We start from the raw sequence: 18,579 nt of genomic DNA, 5'->3' as shown, positions 1-18,579 counted from the left end.
GATAAGAGATAATTTAATGACATTCATAATGGGCTTTAGGTTCTTAATGGATACAAAGAAGCATTACATCCAATTCCCATGGTTATTTCTCCCAAGATAACTCAGGAATATTTCTGCATCCAATTCAGAAGGGCCTTTATATCCTGCAGACAAAAGAAGGACAAGTTTCCTATGTGAGTAACTGAAACCTTATTGAAAGACGATCCTAAACTCTATGTGACAGACCTGCTCCTGGAATTTGCTTTAGGGTGCCTTCCTAGTAGTAATGTCATTGCTAGCTTTCATGAGCAAGATGGGAAACAACCAGCATTTCCTTTTTTTTGGCCAAATTTCGATCATTTTTTATTTAGGATGGAAGACTATATCAAGTATCCCAGGGGTTGTTAATAGATTCAGTAAGAGATATTCCTTGTTCTAAAATATGATTGGTTTATGTATTTATTTGAATTTATTTACCTACTTTAGTACTGAATACAAAACTGCTAACAATGATTAAACAATAGATAGTGATTTCCTTAGTTTTGTTTACTTATGCTTATCAAACCATTAGCAGTAATTAAATATTGTTTGTAGATAAATTATACTTACTCTTTTATTTATTTCTAGGTACAAAGCCATTAGGCCTGCCACATCTGGACTGCAGAAATGACCACTAGATGGCAGGAAATACAGCTTATTGTGTCTTTTTGCAGCCATCCAGATTGTTTCAGCACATGGTAGGCTAGTAGTAATTAAAAACTAAGTATGTTCATGGAAAGGCAGCTAAATGAGCACACTGCATTGGTTAGCAACATGTTTTCAAGAAAAAAATCAACATGATGCTTCTTACTCATAAAGCAGTAAGTTGCTTAAGTAGTGTTGCCTGAATTTTTGGAGCTCCAGTCTGGTACTGCTAGTGTAGCCCTGGGAACTCCACAGGACTATATTTTGTCATATTGGCCTGTCTCCACTGTGAGATTGGGCAAAAAAGGCCTTTCTTTGCTGTGATGTGTTGCTTTTTCAGTAATTGCACCCAATGAAAGGTTTGTTTGGCCTTCTTTCTTTCTAGCTTTAATTGCCAAGTGAAGGAAATTTTGTTGAGGAAGACTGGGCTTTAATTATGCAGTCTTTTAAACCAATTCTGATGCTTCAGTTATATGCTGCTGGTATTTCTGAGTTTTTGTGATTTTGCTTTCATTTAAAAGTTCAATTGCTGATGATAGCCCAATTGATCATTCCTAATTTCATTGAGTGTTATGGTGAAAATTGGATATTTGGAATAGAAATTAATAAATAAATTAATTAATTTATTGGATTTATATGGCTGCCCATCTTACATGAGTGATTCTGGAGGGCTAACAATATGAAAAATAATAAAAGTGTGTGTGTGTGTGTATGTATATATGTATGTGTATGTGTATATATATATTTCACTAGGCAAACAATCTAAATCATTATTAAAGGTAAAAATGCTGTTTAGTTGAGCTTAACTCCTGGAGACTGAATCCATGCAGTTTTCTTAGCAGTGTGCTGGTTAATGATGGGCAGTGTGAAAAAGCACTCTTTTGTCTATTTTAAATCTCCTCCTAATCAGCTTAATTGGATGATTCCTGGAACCTAATGTTTTGAACCAGGGTGATTCATCCCTTTTTTTTTTCCTTAAGAGTGCCAAACACAAATAGACATATCTAAGCCCCCGATCATTTGGATGGCTGCTTTTAAACTTAGTCCATCTCTTTTATATCCTTTTCCAAATGGGATGACCAGAAGTATACACAATATTCAAGACACAAATATACTGTAGAAGGGAATAATGGTATCAGCTGTTTTACTTCCATTCCTTTCCTACTGATCCCTAACATGGGATTTGTATTTTTCTCAACTGCCACATACTGAGTGAATGGCTTCACTGAGGTCTTCATTATGATCTTTCCCCTGCCTAAGTACAGTTCAGACCTCAACAAAGTGTATGTCAAATTAGGAAGTTATGCCCCAGTACACTCAATGTTCTTCAAGGGAACTGCACTGGCCACTGAGTTGACTGTTCATTCTCTTTAAAGAGATTATTCTCAAATTCCTCACAACCACTTTTGTTTTCACTACCTTGAATAATTCAGTATCATCCACAAGTTGGGCCAACTCATGACTTATCAAGAAAACTAACAGCCACTGCATTTTCTCCCAGTGGTTTCTGAATATTAAGTGGTTAACCAAAGTAGAGTCCCTTACATATTTAATTATGGGTTATTATCGCTCTCCCAATAAACGTGGGCATGGGTCACATATTTGTGTGCATACAGTATATATGACAGTCAAAAGTCACACTCCAAAAAAGACAGGCCCAGAACAAAAATAATGTAAATAAAATTTAATAAAATGTAATTGCCATTAAAATAAGGAAGAAAATTGATTCTTATTTACATGCACCAATTATTGTCTCTCACACCCAAACATGCCCTGTCTATCAACAAAACAACAAAAATATGAGGAATTGGGGAAAGGGTAGTTTTACTGGAAATAGAGGAGGGAAAATGCAGAGAGGAATAGGACTGGAGGTGCATGACCAGAAGAAGAGATAACTGGTTACAGGAAGGAGGAAAAGTGAGAGAAGTCCTCCTTAGGCCTTAGAGAAACAGTTAAATTTCTGCAGACAAGCAGGGATAAACCACAGTCTCCCAATAAAAATCTGGTTTAATAAAAATCTGGGTATCCCTAATATCTCACTGCAGATGGGATTATATTTGAGGCACATGCTTAGTTAGATGCCATCAGGTCTAGATATACTATAATTGCTATACAGACAAGATCTTGGCCTCCCTCTTGTAGTAACTTGAAGCTCTTCCAAAGCTTTCCTGTAATCTTCATCTGGCCCATCCATCTTATCCCTTATCTTCCCCTTCCTTCACTTTAACTCATTTTCTCTAATCATAATCTATTCCCTTTCCATTTTGACACTGGGATCAGAAATGCAATCACTTTAGTTCTTTCCACACTGCACACATGTATGGCCTTTCCCCAATTTGGCTCCTTTAAAAATGTAATCATACATATGACCAAGATGTGAATACATTAGAGGAGAAACATTTTATATGAATTTGTCAGACATTGTATAGTTTCTCTCTGAAGATTTCACAGAAATAGCCCTCAGAAAAGATGATGATCATGATCATGATCATGATTATGATCATCATCATCTGAAATAATGACATCTTCAAGAACAAATTCATCCATGCACAAAGACATTACTTGATAACTCGGTATTAATTCCTATTGTTTTTGTAGTTATTTTGGTTTACTGAAAAAGTAATTTGAAAGAAAATTTGAAACATTTCTAAAAAAAACCCTCGCCATTACTTTACACGTGGTATAATTGTTATTCAGAGCATGATTATATCTCATTTATATATAGATCCTCGCAGAGGAACTGGCTTAATAGTCCATGCAAAGTTGGAAGTGAGCACGACATACTATTTTATTTGTTTAAAAATTTGTTTCTGTTGTTTAGAGTTACCTGACCTGGAATGACAAACTGAAGAATTAAGCAGATGAAGAAATTGGATTATTTCTTTCCATCTGGTAAATCAAATGAACGGGTCCCAAATCCGCAGCGGAATGCACTGACATGTCTAGTGATGTGATGTCATAAGGATTCAGGGTTTTCGTTTTTGAAGAGCGCAGATTTAAAATAGGTGTGTTAAGCCTGACAGAGAAACTCATTTCTTTCACCTTTTGTGTGTGTGTGTGTGTGTTTGGAATGGAAAATCATGTTGCTGAATTCCATCAGATACAGTCTAAAGTTGCTTTGAGGGGTGTAAAATGAATGCTTTCTCCCACGTTGCCCACATATACAAAGAGGAGATTGGACAGTTAGAAGTGGCTGAATTCTGGGATCCATCCCACAGAGTTACAGATTAGCATTTCAGCTGCTGAAGACACCAATGTATGAAATTGATCTCTTTCATGTTATTAATTTGTTTTGATGAGCAACATCACCTGTGGTATAAGCTGAAATTCCAGCATTACAGAAAGTAGTACTTACTCCTCAGGTAAGAGATATGGATCCAAGACTGGTGGGGTGGGTGAGCCCATCTTGGTGAGAGCCATGATATGTTCAAAGGTAATCTCAGTCTGTGTGCCCATATCTACCAAGAGGCACTCGTGAGAAGGGCTGAAGATCTTGGCGCGTGGTGCTCTTCTCAGGACCTGCACTACAATGGGATCTTTTGCTGTTTTAAAGGCTTCTACTGCTTGATCGTGGGTTGCCTTGGATAAATCTTTTCCATTTACCTGTGGGGGGAGAAAGCAAAACCAGAGAAAACAAGTAAGTATGCGGCTTTCCTTTCACAGAAAACTATTTGTGAAATAAACATCCTCTCCTGCCTCCCCATCCTTTTAAAGATAAGTGTATTTCTAATTGATAGACTTTGATTTTGGAACCCTTCTACTCCCATGTGGTGTGCATTAACGATGGCTGGGATAAAACCTTATGGAACAAGGATTGTGTGGCTGGCATTGATGAGGAACCTTTTCTTTTCTTCTGCTGGCAGCTTCTAAAAAGGCTAAACTGGTTTTGTTTCCACCTGGATGCATGAAAATAGTCAAGGTATGAATTCAAGCTTCTCTTGCTTAAATTTAAGCATCCCTTGCACTGTTGTGTGCATTATCAGAGGTGAATGCACTCTGCATTATCACAGCTGCTTTGGTTTGTCTTTGTCTTATGGAAAAAGAAGAACACAATATTAAAAGGGAAAGTAGCTGCATCCATTAATAAATAACAGATTTAATAACTTAACAGATTTAACAGCCTTAATAACTTCAGAAGAGGAGTTTCAGACTGCCAGACTCATTTTAACAATGCCATGGAAAGTTATTTCTATAACTGGTAATCTAACCTGCCAATTATAATATTAATCATCCATAAGATTGTGGAACAGAGAATAGTTAAGATATACATAGTCTAGACTTCTACATTAGAAATCCTGGTATTTGTGCTCTCCAGCCTTCCTGGCTGAGAATTCAACACACCTGAAAAACACCTGGTTGGAGAAGACTCAATTTTTTTCCTTTTAAATATTCATTTGGGTTATTCTTTTGGCTACTTGTCAAAATGCTATGCCATTTCCATCTAAAGCCTCTTTGAGTTGAGAAAGCATTTCTCAAATATCATGGATGGTTCTGCCTGCTTTTCTCAATCATTTCAAAAGGCGATCTAAGGCTCCTTCTCCCACATCCTTTTTGCAGGATGTTCTAGATTACATTTTTTTCTCTTAATGTTCCAATACTTATGCTGGAGTCTTGTTCAAACGTGGCTCTAGCCCTCCTGCTCAGATTTAAGTCCTACTCTGCCTTACTTGTTAATCTATACTTTCCCCCAGTTCACAGGCATAAGGAAATAAATAATCTGTGGGATCAATTTGATACTTACATAAATTTATTATATCAATACACAGACACTATAATTATAATAGCCAGTAACTTTAATGTATATATTGACCAATCTGATGCCCTTTTGCAAAATTATTTTAAATGGCCAATGTTAAAACCCATGTGGGCTACTTATCAACCAGACAATCTAAAGACCAACACTCTAACATTGCAAGATTTTGTTTGGCTCAACTTGTGGACAGTTTAGATCATTATACTTAATGGCACTGTCAGGGGTGATATAAAAGGGGAGTTTACATTCTGGTGCCCAAATGGGGCCACTGTGGTTGATTATATCATGATTTTCTGGAACTTTGTTCATCTTACAGCTTACTTCTGTATTGGAACTTGCTCTGATAGTGATCACTTTCCAGTAATTTGTCTTTTTGAATCTAAAACAAATCTTGAATCATTAGAAGTAGCCCACTTCTAGTAGCCCTATTGACATTACAACAAAGGGGTGAGTACAGAAGAAATGGTCTCAAGGTCTGGTTAAAGTTTTGTCCGGGCTTTTGACCTCAGAGCACACCCTTCAAATGCACACCCAAATCTGCTCAGCTGATTCATATGAACAAGTAGCGTCTATCAGTCAATTATTGTTAGTCTCCAAGTTCCCCTGACAAGATTTTCAACAGCCAGTGATGTTTATGTACATAAAAGGTCCAAACCTTGGTATGATAATGACTGCATCAAGACTAAAAAAGCTTTCTTAAATGCAATAACCTCCTTTTGTCAGGAAAATTCTTTGAGCGCTTCTCAATTACTTAAGGTTCAGAAAAAAAAAAATTCTAAAGACCTTTTGAAGTTAAAGAAAAGGCAGGCTATAGGAGAGAATTGAAGGAATTTAATTTCAGCAGCAAAACTTAAGAACTTCACTTGGTTTCGGCACTTAATGAATTGGTCCCTTGTAGATAGATGTTTTAGCCCTATCACACAAATATCTGCAGATAAATGGATCACTTCTGTAACATCTCTAAAAGGGAATCCACTGTAATCTCAGACATGATTCCCTCTCGTAGTGTCCTCCCAGATTGGCCACCAGTGTACATAGCTGTGGTTAAAGATCTTACTGCCCAATTAAAACCAGGTAAAGCATCTGGAAGTGATTGCATCCCCCCAGAATTAGTAAGGGAAAACAAAGATTGGTAGGTCCCGATGCTGGGCACTTTATTCTCAGATAGTAACAACACAGGCCAATTTCCATCTGATTGGAATCAGGCTATTGTTGTACCATTATATAAAAATAAAGGAAACAGACTTGACCCTACAAATTATAGGCTTATTAGTTTATTAAATCCAGTAAGTAAACTTTATGCCAGATTTTTATATCTAGAATTAATGGATTGGGTACAAAATGAAAATATCATTGCTTTAGAACAGGCTGAATTCAGAGGGAAATGATCAGCATTAGATCATTACTAAGGGAGAGACTCTGGGACAGTCTGAGACAGTCTACTATTGATAAAAGGCTGCTCCTGCTTATCCAGTCACTTTACTCAATGCTCCCTGAGAGTTAGATGTACTCCTTGGGGACATTTATATAAAGCAGTCCCAACTTATAGAGGTGTAAAACAAGGCTGCATATTAGCTCCACTATTTTTAAATCTATATTTAAATCCAACAATCCAAGTGCTTGCTGTTTCAGCGCATCATCCACCTATTTTAGCTGATCATGTGATTCCAGCATTACTGTAAGCCGATGATGTAGTTATTATGTCTACTTCACAGGTTGGAATGAGAAAAGCACTTACGGCACTAGCTTTATTCTGTACAGAACTAAAGCTATCAATAAGCTATGGGAAAATCAAAGTTTTAATGTTTGCCCAATGTTATCATAAAATTCACAAATGGCAAATAAATGGGAGCAGGTGCACACCTATATGTATCTTGGAGTGCAGTTCCATGCTTCTCTGTCCTGGAATGCTCATCTTTTTTTACTGGGCAAGAGTTGCACAGTGTACCTCTACAGCTATCATAAGATTTAACCACTCAGAATGAGCCCATTATATTCTTGCAGCTTGCAAGGTTTTCCAAGCTAAGGTAGTCCCTCAGCTTCTTTATGGCTCCCAAATTTGCTCTTTTGAAAAACTTTACATTCTTGAAACTATTCAAAATAAGTTGATTCGAGCCATACTGATGGTTCCAAAAAGTATCCAAAATACCATCTTATGTGTAGAGGCAGGTATAGTCTTGTTGGATGGTAGAGCATGGTTTCTTCTTATTACTATTGGGTTAAAGTTAATTCTGCTCCCTATAGTTTGGCCCCATTAGTACTCTGAGATCGTTTTACATCATCATGGCTTAAAAAAGTCCTAGATAAAATTCATTTACTGGGCTTCTCTATGGAAAGTTTGTGCTCTTTAGGTTTTGATAATGCTAGAATTGCTCTCAAACAATGAATCTGGGATACAGATCTTCAAACAAATTTAAGCAAGGTGTCACACCCCAATGTATTGATCATATTCTTCCAAAAGGGTTTGCTCCAGCCTCCTATTTATCATCCATTACAATTCTGAAATTCTGTAAGGCCTTCACTTTAGCCAGGCTTGGATGCATTGCCCTCTCCAGCCCTTTTTGGACATTTTAAGGGTACTCCTATGTATCTTTGGTTATGTCCATGTGGTGATGGCTCAGTAGAAACTCTAAGCCATGTGTGACTATGCTGCTCCCTATATAAGGACTCTAGAAAGACCTTAATTTATCTGCTCTTGAAGAAATTTCCAGGTAGGGAGTGTGATTTCTACAAGGACTCAAAAATATCTTCCCAAGTCTCCCAGTTTTTTGCTACCATCTGTACAATACACCGCACCATTATTTAAGTTTGGAACTTCTTATAATACTATGTTTATTCTGTTTTATTTTGTTATATCTGTTCTTAATTATTTTTTAGATCCTATTATATGTATTGTCTTTCCTGTTAGTATGTAACAGTTCTACTATTAGATATTTTATTGCATCTGGTTTTAAGGCTGTAATAAACTGATTGACTGATTACAGGATTTTGTTGTTTTCTTGTCCAAGATAAACTGAAACACAGTGTAGCAAAACTCTCAGCAACTTGTGAATGTGGCTTACATTCAGAAATTCATAAAAAAATAGCACTTCTAGTCCTTCTTGCTGCTCTAAATTTGCAGACTGCACATGCAGCAATACCAGTGTAGCTACATCTGTATTACTGGTTAGAAATTGTTGAAAGTATCCTTTACAGTTTTTCCTTTTAAAAAAACAATCAGTTTATAATCTTCCACTTCTGCCACTGATCCATATATCCATGAGATATGAATATGCAGTGTGATGAAGTAACTTCAGAGATTTTTAAGTAAGGAAGCCCAATTAAATTATTTAAATACAGAACGTACAACAAACTCACATACAGAGGAATGTTCTATATGTCAGAAGCAACATGATGAACACAGTTACTGATAACGTGTTGTTCACTTTCCCTTCAAAGCCCCAATTTCTAATGAAGTATAGGATGCTATGGGCAAGAGACTTTTGCAGGTCAAGGCTTGCTCATGCATGGGAGAGGAACAAGCTCATCTTAGGCCTCTTGAAAGACTTTTTGTTCTCAGAAGTTCTGTTCTCCACATCTACTAAGAGAGTCAACATTTTCAGGTCAGGATGCATTATTATAATTATATTTTTATCCCGCCTATTATATATTTTGGGCATCTCAGGGTGCAAATATAACTAATACTCCTGCCTTCTAAACCCAATCAACTAACCAATTTTGCATACCATGTCCTCATGGAAAAGAACTAGCCTTGCTATCACAGAATTCTGTGGCTGTACAAAACAGAATTTCCAGTATTAGATGGCTACAATGGCCAAATCTTGCCCACTGTGGTCAGTCCATTCAAGGAAAACAGGACTAGTGATGTTGTGACATTAACCAGTATTCTCCTGGTAAAAGGATTCATGGGATACTACACATTTGCTGAAGAAAATGGTGGAGACTCTGCTCCCCACATGGCAATTTTTTATCCAGTTAATGTGATGTGTGTGTTGCTAGAACCATCAGTAAGGAGACCTGACTAGGCTACTGGATGGCTGGGTTAAGTGCTTAATGAGAACAGGACTACTGAAGTATTAGATCAAGGGCTGCACTGAGATTTAATCCAGAATGACATGAAACCAGACAGATTGTTCTGTCAGATGTGTTTTCCCAGTTCAGATCTATAGGTTCAATTTGTTATTTGAATTTTACTCAGAATGTTCTCAGATGAATAGAAGCCATAAAAATAAAGGCTTGATATGCAGAAACACTTGCTTCTTTCAAGTTATGATCAACCCCAATTGCTCATAAAGCTTTTGTGTATAAGGACTGCCTGACTTCAGCAAAGTAGATTTACAATAGAATAGAACAGACCAAGTATCTGAATTTGCTTACTGAGCAATGACTGCCTGTAGTTAAGGAACATGCACATCAATAGCCTTGCTCTCACAGTTACTCAAAGCGAAGATGGTATGTTGGAGGTATGGATTGTATTCTTTTTTTAAAAAAAAATATTTAAAAAGAATAAATCACACTGAAGACTTAGTGCAAGACAGTAAGGCATTAGGATAGCATGTTTATGAAGAAAAATAATGGGTATCAAAGCAAATCTCTCACATTTTATTTTAGTCTTAATTTTTGAAAACTTAGGGGTTTTTTAATGCATGCAAGTAGATACAGAAACATTTGAAATCAGAATAAAGATGGAAAGTACATCTGCTCTGGAATCATTGTAAAGCCTGACTTTGGGTCTTCTGCTGTTTATCCTCATGTGAAAGTATAATCTTACCTATCTGCTGAATATATTATATACAGTACTGTGCAAAAGTTTTAGGCAGGTGTGAAAAAATGCTGTAAAGTAAGAATGCTTTAAAATATATATTGTAATTGTTTATGTTTATCAATTTACAAAATGCAAAGTGAGCAAACAGAAGAAAAACCCAAAGCAAATCAATATTTGGTGTGACCACCCTTTGCCTTCAAAACAGCATAAAATCTTCTAGGTATACTTGCACACAGTTTTTGAAGGAACTCGGCAGGTAGGTTGTTCCAAACATCTTGGAGAACTAACCACAGATCTCCTGTGGATGTAGGCTGCCTCAAATCTTTCTGTCTCTTCATGTAATCCCAGACAGACTCGATGATGTTGAGATCAGGGCTCTGTGTGGGCAAAACCATCACTTACAGGACTCCTTGTTCTTGATGCTGAAGATAGTTCTTAATGACATTGGCTGTATGTTTGGGGATGTTGTCCTGCTGCAGAATAGATTTGGGGCCAATCACATGCCTCCCTGATGGTGTGGCATGATGGATAAGTATTTTGCCTGTATTTCTCAGCATTGAGGACACCATTGATCCTGACCAAATCTCCAACTCCATTTGCAGAAATGCAGCCCCAAACTTGCAAGGAACCTCCACCATGCTTCACTCTTGCCTGAAGACACTCATTATTGTACCACTCTCCAGCCCTTTGGTGAACAAACAGCCAAATATTTCAAATTTTGACTCATCGGTCCAGAGCACCTGCTGCCATTTTTCTGTACCCGAGTTCCTATGTTTTCATGCACAGTTGAGTCGCTTAGCTTTGTTTCCATGTCGAAGGTATGGCTTTTTGGCCACAATTCTTCCATGAAGACCACTTCTGGCCAGACTTCTCTGGACAGTAGATGGGTGTACCTGGGTCCCACTGGTTTCCACCAGTTCTGTGCTGATGGCACTGCTGGACATCTTCTGATGTCAAAGGGAAGTAAGCATGATGCGTCTTTCATCTGCTGCATTAAATTTCCTTGGCCGACCACTGTGGTCCTCAATGTTGCCCGTTTCTTTGTGCTTCTTCAAAAGAGCTTGAACAGCACATCTTGAAACCCCAGTCTGCTTTGACATTTTTGCCTGGAAGAGACCTTGCGGATGCAGCAGAACTACCTTGTGTCTTGTTGTTGTGCTCAGTCTTGCCATGGTGTATGACCTGTGACATGAAACTATCTTCCACAGCCTCACCTTAGCAGCAGAGTTTGGCTCTTAAAACTCACCCAGTTTTAAGCCTCCTACACAGCTGTTTCTGTTTCAGTTAATAACTGTGTTTCAACCTACATATGAAATTGATGATCATTAGCACCTGCTTGGTATAATTGGTTAATCATACACCTGATTCTAATCCTACAAGATCCCTGACTTTGTGCAAGTGTACAAAGTGTGCAAGTGTAAGAATTGATGCTGTTTTGAAGGCAAAGGGTAGTCACACCAAATATTGATTTGATTTGGCTTTTTCTTCTGTTCGCTCACTTTGTGTTTTGTAAATTGATAAACATAAACAATTACAATATATATTTTTGAAAGCATTCTTACTTTACAGCATTTTTTCACACCTGCCTAAAACTTTTGCACAGTACTGTATATCTTAACATATTGATGCACTCACCTATACCTTGGCAAAGCAGTACATGTTGGTGCGAACATCCTCCAATTCAACAGTGTCACATAAACCAGTTTTACTCATTCAAGATTTCTCTGTTTTGCAGGCTAAAGATGCTTCATTGTCCAAATGCCTTATTTACAGCTGAACACTCTGAAAGAATATGATGATATATAGCTTATTTGTAACAAGTTCTGCATTGCTGTACTGAAGGAGGGACATGCAATATGTAGCGTACATGCCAATTCTTACTCCAATAAATATTACAAACATTATTAATAAGAGATTGAGTAATCATCTTTGTTGCAACACTTGACTGGCCCCATCTGTAATGACTATCAGCTATCTCAATGAAGATGTAAGTGTATGCATATGGAGAAAGATTAAAAGGAGTATCTGAAATATAAACATGTTTCTGAGAATGTGCAGGATGCCCTCAAACAACCTTAAAACCATATCCTGTACTTAAATAACTAAATTCAGGGGCTAGAGTTCCCAGGTCCCAGGCTCTCTGTGTTTAGAACTACAAAGCAGTTTTGATCAATTTCAAAATTTGCATTCATATAGATCAGCTTTCATTTATCAGGTGTGCTTTAGTTGTGTAGGGTCTGCAACTCCCAGAACTCCTCTCCTCCAATCTGAAACCCTTCAGATATGTTGGGTTTGCAATTCTGATAATTTTGCTTCCCTAGCCTGATATATTCTACATGAGTGGAACTTGTCAGATGCCAACATTTACCAGCCAGCATGGTTTTCACCTAAATTTCTGGGAGAACACCAGGTTGGGGAAGGCTAGCATGCACATCTTTCCCTCCCATTTTGGCAAAATTCTCTGCTGCAGTTCAGGTCTTTGGATGGAGCTGTGACATGCTATAGGAGGTCATGTTTCTCTGTGAATCTATTAAGGAGGCGCAAAGTTAACCCAGCCATCCAAATGACACATTGTTCTAGTCAGCTAATAGGCAGAACCTGAAAACAGGATATTAGTTTTCCATAGGAAAATGTTCTCATAGGAGGGAGAAAGGGGTGCTGCTGGGCTGGCAAATGAAAGTAGAGTCTTTAAACAAATAGCCCCCCCCCCACATGCACATAGAGGAGGAATTCTGGGAAAGGGAAGGAGAATTGAACAGAGAGGTGCAATGGCTGGCAACCTAAGATGGATTTAGTCAGTGATGATTGTGGATTGTTCTTTTGGTAAAGGGCAATGGTCGCTGAGGATGCTGAGATGGATTAAGCAGAATTGCTGGTTTAAGAGGAACTTTAAAACTGCTGAAGCAGATCAGGAGAAATTGGGGATCTGTGTGGGACAGAATCTAAGCAGTGCAGGGGGCTCTAGGGGGAATCAGAAGAGAAAGATTTTATAAGCCCAAAAGTACTGCTCCCAGCCTGAAAGAGAGAGGACTCCAGGCAGTATCTCCAGCCTTTTGTTAGCTTTAAATACAGGCAGTGAAGAGTCTTTTGAAATGGGGTAGTTTACAGAAGTGTTAAACCAGCACTATACAGTGCATACATATGCCATTACAATCAATGTATAATGTATAGTATTATATGTTATTATGAATGTATATTAGCATGTATAATGTTCAAGAGAATTCCCTTCCCTGCTGGTTATAAGTAAAAGTGGACAGAAGAAGATGAACTCTGGTTAAGGAATGTTGCTGAAATTGAACATAATGGTTATTTGTCTGAATAAAAGAGGGGGGAAAAAATCGAGAAGAGCTTTGTGTCCCATCTGTCACCAAATCCTGAGAGCCCACAAAATATCCATGGAAGGAGCACTATCTCTTTCCTATGCCCACCCTAGTCTTTACATCAACCTTACACAAATATTTTGGCTGTGTAAAAAGAGCAGGTGACAGAATAGGTAAAAATGCCCGGCAAGAATGGATGGAAATAGAAGAAAAAGGGTAAGGTAAATGGACAGGATCAAAGAGGTTAGTGGAATGTCCCTGGAAAAGCTATGAGATATTACTAAATGTCAGGTCAAGATGGTGAGCATTTTTTAATGCAGTCACCAGGACTCCAGTTTGACTTGATGGTACCCAACTAATACAAATAATTTCTTCTCAGGACCTGCTGAAGGCTGTTGTAGGTTATCTCCATTTTCTCCCTACCAACCATTCAATGATAATTTAAAGAACAATGCTTTAAATTATTATATGTATCAGGCAACAAATATGGAAATGGGATAAAGTCACTTAGCTTCCAACCGGCATTTCATGAAGTACTAGAAAATTCCTTTGTTCAACAGTGTGCTGTATACAGAAGTGTTTCACTTCGTCTTTCATCAGAAACAAGAAGCTTGGGAACGACTTGTCATGATTTGAAAGGGTCTTAATGTATCCCAGCAAACTAATTATAGCTTGCTCTGAAATGAGGACAGAATGCCAGACAATACCATTCTTGCTTTAAGATTCTTCACCTCTTCCCAAGAAATGGGCAGAGTCTGAGAAACACAGTCTATCTGGAGCTCAATTCATATGCCTGAAAAAGCCATTCACAACCTTCTTCATTTCGCCCTGCCCATCTGTGTTCGCTTGTCCTAGACTGCTCTCGAGTTGAACATTTTTGACCTGCCTGTGAACTTTGCTATAGCAAAACTTGACAGTCTTGTACACAACAAATGTAGTTTCCAGAGTTCCTGTACAATTAAAATGCAGCTCTGATCCTTGGAAGCAGGGCAGGATACAAATATAATGTATAAGTACTTTATGATTTGTGAGTTCTAAATTAAAGCAGAAGAACATCTTATGGGAACATAAAGGCTAACAGATTTATTGTAGCATATGCTTTTGTAGTGTTGCGGCTTTCACAAAGCTTCTGCCTCAATAAATCTGTTTGTCTTTATGGCATCACATTTTATTGTTGTTGCTGTTGCAAGATGGCTGCCTCTCTGCAGCTAAAGTACGCATCCAGACAGTGCTCACGTCCAGCCTGATGTGATCCTCCGTGCCTCTGTTGACCATTACACCATGAATGTTTCTGGTTCCAGTGAGATATTCAGTTGCTTTTCTGCAGCTTGAGGGAGTGTTTAGATTGGCTTCAGATGCCTCTCAAGTGAATTCAGTTGCAATCCTCATTTTGCTGCTACGAACATTCATTACTTTGTTCTATTCATCTCTGTCCCTTTCCCCAAGGAGTCAATGATCACATGCATGGATTTCTATTCTATTATCTTCTTTAGGACAGCCTTTTGATGTAGACTGAGAGACAGTGGCTACAGAATCACCAGATTAGCTGGTGATTTGATCTGCATTACTAAATTACTAAGTAGCTTATGTCTAACAGAGCTCAGTTATTTCCTTGGCTTAGAGAGCTGAAGCAGAGGGTTAAAGTGCAAATACAGGAACTATCATGACAAGTCAGTTATTTTTTTCAGGCCATTTGAGATCTTACTCTGTGCCAATGGATGCAACAAAGAGGTCCTACTTTTCTGCTTCCCTTGTATCTGCACAAAACAGACTAACAATGTTGTACCTTATGGTCCAACACCACCTCCATCAAGATACTGAACTCTGGAACTGATACAACTGATTTGCTTCACCTTGGACTCCAATATGGGGGCAGTTCACTGGCAGTTCCTTGATTAGGGTATTGTTTCCTGCTTGAAAACAATACCCTAACCAAGAAAACCCTAATCAATACCCTAATCGAGGAACTACCAAGGAGAAAATCACACCCCCACCAACACTGGCAGGGCAAGCTACTGTATATAAACAGGGAGAAAACCCCACACTCACTCACACTTAGTTGGGTAACGAAATGTCTGCAAGCAAACAACCAAGCTCAGAGAGCACCAAGGATTCCACAGTTCAACGCTGAGCTACAGATATTCTCTTCTGTTGGAACACCAGAGTCACCTATTCATGGTGTTCCTGGGTTCCATCTTGGCTCCTATGCTTTTTAAATAGCTGCATGACACTGTGGGGAAGGTCATCCAGAGCTCTAGAGCTGGGTGTCTTCAGTATGCCCAGCTCTCTTTCTCCTTACTGTCTAACCACAGCAAAGTGATCAGTACCCCTGAATGTTGCTTAATTTCAGTAATAAGCTGGATGAGATAGATCAAGCTGAAATTAAAGCAGCTTCCAGAGAAGACAGAGATGCCATTGGCCTGGAAAAAGTTGAACTTGAGGAATGAGGTGAAATTTACTCTGAATTGGGTTATACTCCCTCAGAAGGAGCAAGTTCATAGTTGGTCTCTAGCAATCACTTAGGGAGAGATGGGCGGCATATAAATTTAAATAAACAAATAAATAAACAAACAAACTTGACTTGGAAGTGTTGAGGAAGCCCTGGTTGCAAACGCATATCAAGCACAATTCAAGGTGTTGGTAGTGATCTCTAAAGCTCTAAAACTACTTTCTTCTCCCATGAATTTCCCAGCTATCTGTTCAGCTGGAGAGGCCCTTCTGAAGTTTCCCCACAGCCAGAGGTCAGATTATCTTATACATGGGAAGGGCCTTCTCTTGTGCAGCACCCAGGCTATGGAATGCAGCCCCCAAGGAGTGCCCACTCTCCCCATATTTAGGAACCTGTTAAAAACACATATCTTCTGCCAGGCTTTTAATTATTAATTCATTTAGTTTGATTTTTGTATGGTTGGCTTGATATTAATTGCATCAATGCTGTTTTTTTTTTTAAATCCTTACTGTAATAAGCTACCTTGATTGTCAAATAGATAGAAAAGTGGGACATAATTTTTATATAACTGCAGTACTCTGAGCACTACCTTGCATTGTCTCTCACATGAATAGGGCACACAATAGTGAACAGATGGAGAAACTGAATGCAATAGATATGCTGATCTTCTTCTTGTTTGCCTTGCCTGGTTGCAGAATTTGCCTGTTTTTGCACTGCCATTCTCTAGTTCTCATGTAAAGCTATCAATGCATGATGGGACAAGGGGTGTTTTTATTAGCTGGCTTATCATAGAACCACTTATTTCTAATTAAGGCTAAGAGGGAGTGACTGGCCAAGGTTACCCAGCTGCCTTAGGGGGAACTAGACGCTGGATCTCCTCATTCCTAGTTTAGCACCTTAATCACTATACCATGCTGTCCCTCTGCCACATACACATGTAATTGCTTAATATGTATAATACATAAACAAAATAAGGAGAAATGGAAGATCTGTTGGACATAGTAAAGAAAGGGAAGGGTATAAAAGAGGGGTTCAGGTAGATTTGGAGAGAGATAAAAGAAAATGGGGAAATAGAGGTGAGCATGAGAAGAAAGATGAATGTATATGAGAGGGGTGTAGGGGAAAAAAACCATATATAGGCAGAAAATGCTGGGCTATGGCAAAAATAGAATGGAGATTGGGGAAAAAAGGGAAATTAATAAAAAGAGATAACTGGGTCAGCTGAGATAGTAGCCCTGCCCTCTTTGATTAACAGAAATCTAAAAGTGGCCACCGGAGTGATCCAAGCTGGGCACCTCTAATCCAGAATGTGCGGCCAACCTGGGAATTAACACATTTCTGTTTTTTTCTACACTCTGTGTAAACAATTGGTATTGACTGCAGCTGCAAAAATATAAGATAAAGGAATGCTCAATTTTGGTCTGGTCAAATTAAATATCATTAACTCACTCAGTTGAGCACATTACTATTTGTACTGCTGTAAAATTAAGCCCAATTCGGTTAGTGGAAGAAATGCTGATTGTGTCCAAAGTTTTATTATTTACCATAAATGAAATGTGAAATGCTAATGCCTGAGGTTTAGTAGTGATCTTTTCCTTAAAAGACTAAGCAATTAGGGTGACAAAGCAATCAGAATTAAAGCATACAGAAACAACCCATGCTATATCGAGTGTAACATCCTGAGATGTCTGTTCACTGTTAGCAGAAAAACACTTAAATACTACATGGTCTAAAGTTAATGAGAACTATGGAAAGAATTCTCTAGCCAAGTCTTCCTAAAATAAATGCTATGCAGGAAAATCCCGCTGTGGATTTTTTTTTTTTTGGCTAGTTCTCATTCAATTAGATGGAGAAGAATTTGCTTTCATTCTTTTTATTTCAACAGAGAAGAGCTGTTTGATAAATTCTCAGTGGTAGAGTTGTTGCATTTAATTTAGTCCTCATTTCAACAGCTTTTGTGATTGAAGTTATTTTGCTTCTGTTTTTAATCAGCATAAGTCAATGAACTTTGTGGAGTAAAGTAAAAAGCATTGCCGTCACTTCTTTGACTTCACTGTAGTTGTGCGTATGTGTGTGTGCACTATGCATGGGCCTTGGAGAAGAATGCTCTGTACTGGAACGATAACATTACCAAACACAAATGAAAAGTTAATGAAGTGACAAGAGGTTTCATCATAGTTTTACTTGGGTTAGACATGGGATACATACTTGACTATTACAGCTTATTAAACTAACCCTTATTCATTCCAGAGCCATGCAGGGCAAGGACAAAGAATTGTTGTTCAAAATGGCTACGTACTATCAAATGTACTAATCATTTAAGTAACTCCAAAGTGCCAAGACTGATACTTTTGGTGCTTGCTCTGAATTCATTTAGTTCCCAAGCTGGGGCGCCCTCAACTGTTGAGACCATAACTCTCAGAATTCTCCAGCCATGTGGCTTCAAATGACTTTGGAGGATTTTTTTTTTTTTTTAATCTGTGCTCAGTCGTCACCGACTCTGCAGTGACTGCTTGGACGAGTCCTTGCAGTTTTCAAGGCAAGGTGTTTTGGAAGTGGTTTGCCAGTGCCTCCTTCCTAGAGCAGAGCCCAGCTGGGGAGCGCAGGAGGCGGGGTTTCCGTTGCTTCA

General features: G+C 38.4%; 1 protein-coding gene across 2 annotated transcripts in view; it reads right to left on the bottom strand.

The window, feature by feature from the left end:
• The window catches only part of PDZRN3 (PDZ domain containing ring finger 3), a 217,356-nt gene that overhangs the window by 32,122 nt on the left and 166,655 nt on the right, over window positions 1–18,579 (bottom strand). For both annotated transcript variants that reach the window (XM_088134336.1, XM_088134334.1), the window contains exon 4: window positions 4,019–4,266. In XM_088134336.1, the coding sequence (XP_087990462.1) occupies window positions 4,019–4,266 (248 nt within the window). The remainder of the gene's footprint in view (window positions 1–4,018; window positions 4,267–18,579) is intronic.

Source organism: Python bivittatus, unplaced genomic scaffold (genome assembly GCF_059951505.1).
Source record: "Python bivittatus isolate LINGU-HERP-01145 unplaced genomic scaffold, Pbiv_v1 ctg000080_np1212, whole genome shotgun sequence".
Classification (NCBI taxonomy): Eukaryota; Metazoa; Chordata; class Lepidosauria; order Squamata; family Pythonidae; genus Python; species Python bivittatus.
The sequence above is the reverse complement of the archived record's forward strand: the minus strand, read 5'-3'. Positions and strand labels throughout refer to the sequence as shown.